Source organism: Cupressus sempervirens, chromosome 3 (assembly GCF_028749045.1).
Source record: "Cupressus sempervirens isolate cs-2001-9-10 chromosome 3, ASM2874904v1, whole genome shotgun sequence".
Taxonomy (NCBI): Eukaryota; Viridiplantae; Streptophyta; class Pinopsida; order Cupressales; family Cupressaceae; genus Cupressus; species Cupressus sempervirens.
This window is the reverse complement of record NC_143120.1, coordinates 21,595,867-21,608,567: the sequence shown is the minus strand read 5'-3', so window position 1 is coordinate 21,608,567 and position 12,701 is coordinate 21,595,867. Positions and strand designations below refer to the sequence as shown.

The following is a 12,701-nucleotide window of genomic DNA, read 5'->3' as shown; positions in this document are numbered from 1 at the left end:
AGCAAAGAGCTTAGCTAACTTGAGCTAGATCTAGCATTATCCATAGGCAAAGAGCTCGCCTTAGCCGCAACTAAACCCTTCCTTTTTTTCACCACCATAGCCCACTCACCTTTCTTGGTGGTCATAGTGGGCTTAGCTTTTGAAGTAGGGGGCAGTTATGGTCCAACAATGGACAATCCCTAATCTTATGCTTAGTTGACTGGCACCAATAGTAGGTATTTGGAAGGTTAAGGTAAAGCACCTTCTCAGTAAAGGTGGTACCACCTATCCATATTTCTATTGTATCTTTGAGGTCCCTAGATAGGTGGACCTAGGGTTGAGCATCAAAAAACTTGCCAAGTTCAAGGCACAAAACCTTGCCAATAGTTTGCATGATAGTGGTTAAAAAAATGCTAGCAAATAATGGGAAGCCTAGGGAACTCTACCCAAACGAGCACCTTAAGCTTCCAATCACCAAAAACAACAAAATCTCATGACCAGTGTTGAAAAAACAAGAGGGAGGACTTGGCAATCTAGGGACCTCATAGAAAAACATGTTTAGCTTGGCCTATATTGCCAAAGTGGAAAAAAAAAGCCTTTGGTATGGCTTTGGTCACCTTCAAGGCAAACACCCTAAGGTGTCTAAACCTTGGAAATCCATCCCTGCAACATGCTTTCAGAAGGAGTACACCTCACAAAATACCCAATGAGGGTTTGTTGTTCTAGCTATGTGCATGCACCATCAAACTCCTTGACATTCAAAACAATATCAGGAGAGAAATTACCTCATGAAACACCTTGGGTATGAACTTGTGCTGGCACTTAGTCGGTGGAGCCATTCTCTCCAGTAGCAACAATTCTAGTACCAGCATCAATTGTTGGGTTGGAGAAGGTCAAGCTCACTATAAATGAAAACTTATTCCATTAGTAAATGTGGCATGACAGACAGTTGAAACCAATAAGGATTAAGATAAAAGCTTTACAAACCCTAGTAGAGCACATTCTATGAGAGAAAATGACTTTCAACCCAACATTTCCATTTTCAATAGTATAAACTCTATGAAATAAATTACCTTTAGATCTATATTCATATCATAAATAGTCTTCCATATCTGGTATACCATGCTTATTAGAATATTTTGAATCACCTTTAAAATAATTTTTTTTAAGAGATCTCAAATCACGCTCTCCTTGATGAGAAGTCATAATAGTTTTTTTTAATTGAGGAGTTTTAGTTTTGATTTTAATATATGTCCCATATATTCCAAAATAAAATAAAAATTATTCAAATAGTTTTAAATATTTTATACAAAATCTCTTTAACCATTCAACCATTTCATTTTTCTATTTGAAACAAAGTCTCTTTTCACTTTTACACCATTTATGAATGAATTAAAATTTAAAATCTATAAATTCAAAACTCTCATGATAGATTTTGTATACACTCCAAGAGCTTACCATTTGCATTCAAGTGAATTTTCTAAAACTCAAAAAAAAATTAAAAAAATTGTGTATTCACAAGGCATCATTTTTTCAATTGAACCATATCAAATAACTTATTTTCTTTGTTTACAACTCTACGTTTTGCACCATTTATTAATCAATTAAAATTAAAAATCTATAACTTCAAAACTCTCATGATAGATTTTTGTATACACCCCAAGAGCTTACCAATTGGATTTGAGTGAATTTTCTAAAACTCAGAAGAAGAAAAATTGTGCAAATAATTGTATATTCACAAAACATCATTTTTTCAATAGAACCATATCAAAAAACTTATTTTCCTTATTTACAACTCTACATTTTGCACACAAATCTACAACCATAAGTACGATTTGGTAGAGATTGTAGAATTTGGTTTTGTATTTCAATTTTGCATATCTACTCGATATATACAATATTCAAAAGAAAATATCTACTTCACATGTGTGTTTTGCATACCTTCTTGACATAATAGCTTACAAATAAATGAGATTTATAAAAGAGTAATGGGTGTTCGTCAAAATTGTGATGATGGATGATGCTACAACTAGTGAAATACAAAATCTCAACATAAACTTCCAGCTGATAATCTACACATTTTATTGGTATGAGCCAAACTTTCTAACACATTACACAGATCCAGAAACCATATCTTTACTCTTGTTACCATATGTTAAGATCGAATCATTATTCCTCTCCACATCAACCATCTCAGAAGTTGATCCCTCTTCCTGATTGTTTGTCAATATATTACAAGCACTACATCTACAACAATAATAAATTAGCAACATTCTGAAATAGCTAACTAAAATAAAAGAAAAGGAAATAAAATATAAATGAAAGAGAAAAAACAAAGTAGGATGGATTAAATTTTGATGAATAGTTGTTTTATGCCCTATGCGAGTGAGCTGCATTGTATCTCTAAGATATTTAATATTTCATTAATAGAAAAGGTCTATTTATTAAAAAATAGTATTTTTATTAAATTATATTTAGGTGAGAGTTTAAAAAGTGGTAGATTTAAAAGCTAAGTTTTGAAAGACCTTAACGTCCATCTTGTTCCATTTTCTTTGCTATCATATGCAACTTTTGTCCATGTATAACATGATGAATGCAATGAATGATGTTTTGCCTCTTATGTATCTTAAGGCATGCACTTTTTGTCAGAGCTTAGCTTCTTCCTTTGATTTTCCCATCCATGGTTTTGGCCCCACGTCGTATCGATTGGATGCACTAGTCTCCTGCCATATGTACGATCATGATTTGATTCCTCTAAACTTATTTCTTGCAATCTACTTGATGCTATCATCCTTTTAGGATAGGACTATCCTCCCTACAAACTATACAATTGACCAATTTTCAAAAAATTGAAAACATCATGATTTTTTCTAAAAATTTCAGCATTTGATCTTCATGATCTACATAGTTTGTAGTCAAAAACAAAAAAAATTGGAAAAAGAAAAGTTTGATTTAGTGCATTTTGTCTAGAGATTAGCATGTCCCATCCTTTTCTGATGTTCATGTAGTAGATAGAATATATATATATATATTCTATGTAATGGACTCACATTTATCATGTTTGGGACTGATGGATTAATCACGTCTCTTGACAACTATCATAAATATTCACAGGTTGCCTATTATGAATTAGAAATTGACTTCGGATTATTTTGTTACAAGATGAAATATTTTTGTAGTCTATTTAGGAGTATTTTGGTTATAGCTTTCTTATAATTATTTGATATTGATATACTTATCTTTTAGCATTTCTTTATATGGAATCTTATCTATCGATAAATATTTCTTAACAATATTTAAGGTTTGGGTAATGCAATTTTTAAATCTATTTATTATGGTTTTGGTCATTATGATTTTATTAGTTATAAATATTGTCTATTAAATTTTTTATAGTATGTCAACAAATACTAAATCCTACTTCTCACTTGTAATTACATCGAATTGTCATAAAATAAATTTTTACCAAAGAGCATAAAAAAGATCCATTGGCTACTTAGCATACTAAAATTTAAATTATAAACAAGTTCCATGTAGTGACTTGTATTTGCCGTTATTATTTTTGCAATAATTATAATTAAAAATTTAAATAATAAATTTAGAAATTTTATTATAATAATCTATTTTATTATAATAATCTATCTTTTGAAAACAAAATAGATTAGTTAATTGAAATAGATTTTAAAAAATATTTTAGCATTCTAAAGTTACAATAATTATTTTCCATTTATCTGTAAGAGATTAGTTTTAATCTTATAGATTATATATATTTTTGTTTATAATAAGTTATAAGACCAAAAAATTAGTTATTTCTAATTAGTGAAAATTAATTACTAAGTGAATAATGTTGAATGAATTATTGTATTAATAAAATGTAATAGTGTTAAAATTCTTAACTTAACTTGAATCCTAAATAAATAAAACAATTTTTATTACATGACATTTGAAAAAGAATTATATACCTATGACATATTTTAAAATATTAATAATAAGATTATATTACAAAATATTTAATTATATTATTATATTCTATATAGATTATATAGTAATATGTTTTATATAATTTGAATAATAAGAATAATTTATAGTGTGTGTATATATATATACACATATATGTGTATGTGTATGTGTATGTGTATGTATGTGTGTGTGTGTGTGTGTGTATGTATATATATATGTATGTGTATATATATGTATATATATGTGTATATGTGTATATGTATGTATATATGTATATGTATATGTATATGTATATGTATATGTGTGTGTGTGTGTATCTATCTATATATATATATATATATATATATAATTTAAAAACTCACAATATTATATTATAAAAATTTATATATATTTGTGATATATTATTAATAGATATAACTATATAGTTTTATTTTAATACAATTATATTTTGTAGTTTCATCTTTAAAATATATTAATATTAATATTTGTTAGCGAAAATTTAGCCGAGCAAAAATAATATGGAAGAATTTTGAGAAAAGGGCTCCTATAACACAAAATTGTTAGAGCCAATAGAATTTGAGATAAATAAATTTTATAATATAAAAAAATAATAAATTAAAATCAAAATTTTATAAATATTCAATTTGTGGAAAATAGTTATTGTTCATTGGTGAAAAAGAATAGAACTATTATAATAATTGTGGGGAACTGAATGCAATAGTATATTGCCTACAGCAATACAATAAGAATAACAAGAGTGTTTCTTTCATTGTATTTATCATAAATGATTGATTCCCAATCTATAGATGGATGGTTTAGCATCTTCTGAATTGCCTTTCGTCATCCTCTTCAACTGTCAACCTTTGATTTAAGAAAAAGAAGATTGTTCAGGTCATATAAATACTGTGATATATATGTATAATCACATGAACTTTTAAAATTAAAGCTATCCTTTTATTGAAGTCATGTGAACTATTACAGCTACCTTATATATATAGATAGACAGATAGAGCTTTCTTACTTTCATGTGAACTTATCTCGAAGTCTCTACAAAAACTTGCTTTCATGTGAAAAGCTGACCTCAAAAAAGTGTCGTGTTAATTTGTCAAGTAGTTTAATTATAATGTGAACTTAGCCACAATCTTGGTTTTCCCTCAAACAGAAAATGTTGATACACAGTGGAGCTGTGGTCCTTTTGATAACTTGTATCTTTTGGTGGGATTTATTGCTGCAAAATGCCATCCAGAAAAGTGCGGATTAACACTTCTGGTTGTGGACACCGTGGTTTTCAGATCAGCTGCGAGAGAGAGCCCATGACTAACTAGCCGACTCAATTGCTAGTATTGTCATTTTTATTAAATAAAAAAGATAAAAAGACATTGTAAAATAATTTTGTATCAATTATTAAATCTAAAAAATGGAATGTAAACAGTCCGAAAGAAAAGCTGTAGCTAAATTTCCACCGTCCTTGTTTTACTTGATTGACTGTAGACTTATATTTGAGGGTTGTAATTAAGTGGGTCGAGATACTCTAAGAAAGCTTGATTAACCTACCTTTTCTTTTTGCGTGTGAGAGAACCTTTTATACCTAACCCGATTCTTGACTCTACAAATAAAAGACAAAAGATTTTAACTTTGAAAGATCCTATAAAATTGCATATTAATTTTATACTCAACACGATTCTTGACTCTGCAAATAAGCGTGACTTTATGGAAGGCCACAATCGTGTAAATTTTGAATGGAGGAGATTTCTCCCTACTTTCACTGTGAGAGAGAAAGAGAGTTGTTTGAAGGAAGAGTAGACAAAGTGTAGTTCTGGTGAGAGGAATTCCTTGTTCATCTGAATCATGTGATGCAGATGACAGGAATTCCCTGCTGGATTTGAAAGAGGGCCTCAACTTCACTTTCTCTTTGAACACGTTGCAATCGTGGAAGGGATTTAACTGCTGCCAATGGGAGGGAGTAACATGCCACCCAATCACTGCCCGCGTCATCCCCCTGGATCTCAGTCCTCAGTCCCTCAACGCCTGATGGATTACTGATGTCAATCCCCGCTGGCCATTCATGTCATGGACTGAACTTCGTGGAGGACTATTCCAATAGCGGCATTTGGAGTACTTGAACTTGAGTGAGAGTGCCTTCTTCCCTCCTCTTGAAATCCCTTCACAGTTTTACAAGCTCAGCAACTTGAGGTATTTAAGCTTGCATGACTCTAACTTTGTAGGTCAAATTCCAAAAGAGATCACCAATCCCTCTAACTTAACATATCTTGATCTGTGTTGGAATTTTTTGAATGGTACAATTCTTACATTTCTAGGAAATCTGTCAAAACTGACACACCTTGATATTTATTGGAATTCTTTGAGTGGCACCATTCCATCATCTATGTGTGAGCTTCCAGAGCTCACATTTCTTGATATAAATCATAATTCTTTGAATGGTACAATCCCTCGAGAATTGCATAACCTTTCAAAACTCACACATCTTGCTTTGGGAAATTCCTTGAGTGGCATCATCCCAACATCTTTGGGCCAGTTATTAGAACTTACATATCTTGAGTTGAGGTTTAGCTCTTTGAATGAGACAATCCCACCCTTCTTAGGTAACCTTTCCAAACTCACACATCTTGCTTTGGGAAATTCCTTGAGTGGCATCATCCCAACATCTTTGGGCCAGTTATTAGAACTTACATATCTTGAGTTTAGGTTTAGCTCTTTGAATGAAACAATCCCACCCTTATTAGGTAAACTTTCCAAATTGGGACATCTTGTCCTACACGGAGGCTCTCGCAGTGGTACCGTCTCAAAATTTTTGGGTAAGCTATCAAAGCTCACATATCTTGACCTAAGTTACAATTCTATAAGTGGCCACATCCTAGCATTTTTAGGTAAGCTATCAAAGCTCACGTATCTTGACCTAAGTTCCAACTCTTTAAGTGGCCACATCCTAGCATTTTTAGGTAAGCTATCAAAGCTCACATGTCTTTCCCTGGGATATAACCCTTTGAATGGCACAATCCCAACCTTCTTAGGCAAGCTCACCAAATTAACGAAACTTGATCTTATACACAACCAACTAAATGGAACTTTGACACTTTCTATTTTTGATAAACTCCATAATATTCAAGAGTTATCTCTTTCTAGGAATATGCTGATTGTAAAAATAAATACCACTTATATTCCTAATTTTCAACTTGAATTCATGGATTTAGGATCTTGTAATATACAAGGAAATTTTCCAGCTTTCATTGCAACTCAATACTTCTTACACATACTAGATTTGTCTAAGAACTCTCTCAGTGGAAGTATTCCTGATTGGCTATGGGATTCTAGGCACCTTTATTATCTTAACCTCTCTTCTAATCAATTTGTAGATAATTTACCCTTCAAGTTGCATGGATTTGAGCATAGTGATCATGAAGGCTCAACTATTGATTTGCATAATAATAAGTTACAGGGAAATATTCCCCTTCCTCTACAAAATGTGAACTTCTTGGATCTTTCAGAGAATCTATTTCATGGACCCATCCCAACAAGAATTGGTAAAACTGGACAAGGTCTAGAATTTTTGTCACTAGCAAAAAACAATTTGACTGGTATCATTCCACATTCTATCTACGAGTCAAATAATTTAGAAGTTTTGGATTTGTCACATAACATGCTTATAGGTAACATTCCCTCAAGTTTGTACCAATGCTCAATGTTGTCCATGCTTAATCTGGAAAAGAATGATCTTATGGGCACAATTCCAAATATATTTGGGTACATGACTTATCTTGAAACATTGAAATTGGGTTTCAATAGATTAAACGGGGACATCCCATCGTCCCTTAGAAAATGTACCTCTTTGAAAATCTTAGATTTGAGGAACAACAATATGCATGGGGGTATTTCTACATGGATTGAAAGCTTGCAAAGCCTTCGCATCCTGATATTGAAATCAAATAGATTTGTTGGCCGGATACCTTCAGAATTATCAAAAGTACAAAGTCTTCAAATATTAGATTTGTCAAGCAAAAAATTTTCAGGCATTGTTCCAAGTGGCTTTATGAAGTCGATTACAATGGAAAATCAAACAGAAAACACAGAAACTATTGAATTGATAGGTGGTGATTTTATTTACATAGATAGTATAATCATCAAAAACAAAGGACGAGACATGGAGTATGTGAGATTATTGACATTAGTAAAATGTCTTGATCTATCAGACAACAATTTAACAGGCAAAATACCTTGGGATATTCAATCTCTCAAAGGATTGATAACTCTCAATGTTTCACAGAATCATTTCAGTGGCAAGATACAAAAATCTTTGGGAAGCATGGTACAGCTAGAATCATTTGACCTTTCTAGAAATGAATTTGTTGGGATGTTTCCTGTTGAGCTGATGCATCTTACAGATTTGAGCTACTTTGATGTATCTCATAATAACCTATCAGGAGTGTTACCGCAAGGAGGACAAATGATGACATTTAATGCTTCATCATTTTCCAACAATTTAGATCTATGTAGCCTACAAATTGCAGAAAATTAGAATTAAGCAAACAAGAGAAAAAACCATTGAGAGGAGAAGCCATGGAGAAACCCAAAAAATGGGCTCTACTGAACACAGGCCTAGTCCATTATATTTATAGATAAATATATATTAAATGTCATTTACACTATAGGAAGAGTTAGCTGAAATATTAATGAAAGGCAGTTGGAATGGACGGTGCAAGATCTATGGTCTGTGTTGGGCGCATGCAAAAATTTCTCCTTGGTCTGTGCTGGGCGGCTGGTCTGTGCCGACCATATTTGAGATAATTAATTTATTTCAACATCCCCCCTAAATTAATTATCAAAAGCTTTCACCCTTCTTGTTTCCCCCATCATAATCGCTCTAGATTTTGTACGGATTACCCATAACTGATGCAATATCAAAGTGGTTTTAAGTTCACCAAAACTTCTCAAACATCACACAAGTGGTTTTAAGATCACCACAAACTTCAAGCACTCAAGCGGTTTTGGATTACCACAAACCAAACACTCACTGGTTCTAATGACCACGAATCATCACTACGGGGAAACTATCATCACTCTGGGCCTTTCTCTTTTTGTATCTGCATCAAACTAATTATTGAGTCCATATAAAAAGAAATCCATCTACCGAGATACATGGGTGCCCAGCTGCTGTACTCGCCAGTTCTATAAGAATCCTTTTCACATACATGGTTCATCAATATGTCATACCAAAAACCTTTAGGGTGTCAGGTACAACCGATACTGCACCCAATACATTCACATAGCCCATTAACAATCATCAATAATTCAATTTTTGTCACTTGATTGGGGATATCAATGCAACCAAATTCTGTTACAAGACCACTATCAAGAACATCGTATCTTTCATAATTAGACAGACAAATTCTCACTTCCAATCTCAACACTTTTATCCAATCAGCACACACACATACCTTTGCACCATGACAACAAACTCTAGCATGCCATCTCTTTTCCTAATGAATGCTAACTCCTACAACTGATTTATAATACTCCACGCATATTTCAAAATAAAGTACTATTAATAATAACAAAATTAGCTTTCACCTTCAATTTTAGCTTCCTTCTTTTCATGGCTTCTCTCTTTCTCATAGCACTCCCTTGATATTTTCTTGTCACATTAGAAATATGTATGCAATCTTTGGCTCTCCTGCTTGCACAAAGTTGCTCCACAAACTACTAATCTCTGATTGTCATCTTCATACAATGCTCTGCGTTTGCCTAAACATTTCAACATCACAATAGATGTCCGTGTTGCGCAAATCACAAACCAAATGACCTTCTTTGATCTCAATAGCAATATGAACTTCTTCTAGTGACTACTAGTGAACGTAGCATGCAAGATCTTTAACTTACTGCAAATTTTCTTCTTTCTTCAGAAACAACTCCTTTCATAAACCACACAACAATTTCATCTTTGTCAATCTGCTTCACAGAAATTTCTTTTCTCAACAAACAATCAGCTGTCATGTCTTCTCCTTTATATTGGGCACCTCTCTAGCAACAACCTCTCTAAAGAGTACTTCAGCTTACACCACTTTCCACACCAGTATAATTGTATTATGCTCACTGCAACATTCATTACTACTTGACTTAAAGATCACCATTCAAATCACCATTCTTCATTTGCTGATTTGATAAATAGCATGCATATTACTGTCACATTTAGCTCACTCTGCAAAACAGGATACAACAGTCCTCAGTCACGATCACAAAAAACTTCCTCAAATAATAGCAGCATTTCACAACTCCACACTTCAGCACTCTTTTGCCTCTCTACTCCACACATTAATAGTTTCTACTATTTATCAACCATCTCCAGGAAACTCAGCACTTCATTGAACCATTTAAACCTTCTTAATATATGCTTCAAACAGCTTGCAGAGCATTCTCTCCCTTTAGCTCTGATACCATGTAGAAAATTAGAATTAAGCAAACAAGAGAAAAAACCATTGAGAGGAGAAGCCATGGAGAAACCCAAAAAATCGGCTCTACTGAACACAGGCCCAGTCCATTATATTTATAGAGAAATATATATTAAATGCCATTTATACTGTAGGAGGAGTTAGCTGAAATATTAATGAAAGGCAGTTGGAATGGACGGTGCAAGATCTATGGTTTGTGTTGGGCGCATGCAGAAATTTCTCCTTGGTCTGTGCTGGGCGGCTGGTCTGTGCCGACCATATTTGAGATAATTTATTTATTTCAACACAAATCAATGTGTCATGTTCAAGAAATCATCCTGTTTCTTCGATTGATGGTGAAGAAAATAAAGAAATGTTGGAAGAAGATATGTGGTGGGATGTGGGATTGAGAATGGGCAATGTACTTGGATTTTCAGGCGTAATTTGGATGTTGTGTTTTAGTGAATCTTGCAGAGCAAAATGTTTCAGAGTAATGGATGACACTATTGACTGCCTTTTCCAAGCATTCAGAAAAAGATTTTACAATACAATATAATGATTATATCTTTTGATCTTGATCTCCTTTACGTCTGTATATTCACCATGAAGGAAAAGTAAGTTTAATTCACAAATTTTATTTGTGCTGTTAATGATTTTCCAAGTAAATCACATATGAAAATCACATATTTTCTTTATATTGAAAATGCTTTTGTAGAGTAGCTTAAATCCACTTTGTACAACTATAATAAATGTAATGTTTATGTGTATTATGTCAGGTTCCAATAGCAAGTCTATAATATTATGTTGGATATATAGATCAGGAACCATCATTCACAAATGGAGCATGTTTTGTTCCTCAATAAATGCAATTTCCTCTTGCTGAAAATAGAAATTTACACAACAAATTCCTTCATATCTTTCTACCATTGTTAGTTCTGTGACTGTCAAGTTTCAGTATTATAGAGGTATGGAGAACAAACTCAATTCTCACGTTTCATTGCTTTTCTCCACTACAATCTTTGCTCCACATAATGAATGCTAAAATGGACTTGCAAACATTCACCGTACATAAAGGTTATCATACAATTTCAAAGATTTGATAAGCATTATTACTAGTTCTGATCTTTTCTGTTCATTTAATAAATAATGTCTTTGAGATTTTAATTTTAATTTTTATTTATTAAAGCATTCAATTTGAAACAATTATATCTCTCCTTGATTTTGCATGATTAATTGCAGGACAATGAGCAGAATGGAAAGAATAATTGATTAAATCATTGCATAAACTTGAAGGCTCTATTTCTCATCCACTTCAGGGAGCGCTGCAGTTCAACCAGAGGTGTGTTTAATTTGAGCGACTGTTGTTTCTTGCCTCAGGCTGGATTATTCCGGACTGCTGAAGTTTGATATGATTTCAGTGTGCAGGTTTTCTATTCAAATTTCTCAATTTCTTAGCAAATTTTAGGTGGAGCTTAGGAGAATCATGTATTGGTATAAGGTACCATAGCCGCTCTACTAGAAATTCATGGTACTCACTTTGCATTGAATAATTACTTATTGTGGTTTTGGTTAAAAAGAAATTTGTATGAATCTTATTTGTTCTATGACAGTTGAGGATTTCTAGGGATGTGCAACGAAGGCAGCTTATAATTGACTATTTAGTTCAAAGTTTACAAGGCATGAATCAGAGAAAATGTATGTCCATTCGATTGTTAGGAGTTCAAACGAGCTTGTCTTGAAAGTGGGAAATATGCTTGAAGTCAAGCAGAATTTAAACAAATAATTATTTTATGAGAAGTCTTTTAAAAAAAAATTAATTATTTTATGAGAAGTCTTTTTTACTAATTAAAATATTAAAGTTACATATCTTGTGGACAATTGTACATCTCTGATTTGTTGCCAGTGTATTGTATTTACTATATCTTAAATTGGCAGATTTTGTTGTAAAGTTAAAAATAGGTCATTGCTGAATGTTTAACACTATCTTGCCAAGAAAGTAGCTTTTGTGGGGAAAGTACAAAATTAATTTCAGAGCCAATTTGAATGGTAATAAGAATAATTTCAATTTTTATATCAAGCCTCAATATGTTTCAGATATTAGATAGTGCTATCCCTAAAAAAAATGCTAATTATTATCTGGTTGGCATTAGAGAATCAGTAGTAGAAAGTACAACAAATAGAAAGATTGTTGAGAACAAGAGGAAGGATATTCGCTCCATTGTCTTCAATTACTTAGCTGGGATAATTGTTCACATAGAGCATATGGAAAGTACAGACATCTTCTCTTCAAAGTAACAATTTGGAATACAATTCGTGGCATTT

At 32.5% G+C, this 12,701-nt stretch overlaps 1 protein-coding gene across 1 annotated transcript; it reads left to right on the top strand.

The window, feature by feature from the left end:
- Positions 1-6,125: 6,125 nt before the first annotated feature.
- On the top strand, positions 6,126-10,301 carry LOC149564554 (uncharacterized). The gene has a single exon (XM_089818103.1). It carries the CDS (start codon positions 6,323-6,325, stop codon positions 8,468-8,470), a length of 2,148 nt encoding a protein of 715 aa, XP_089674229.1. The 5' UTR covers positions 6,126-6,322; the 3' UTR covers positions 8,471-10,301.
- The last annotated feature ends 2,400 nt before the right edge of the window (positions 10,302-12,701 follow it).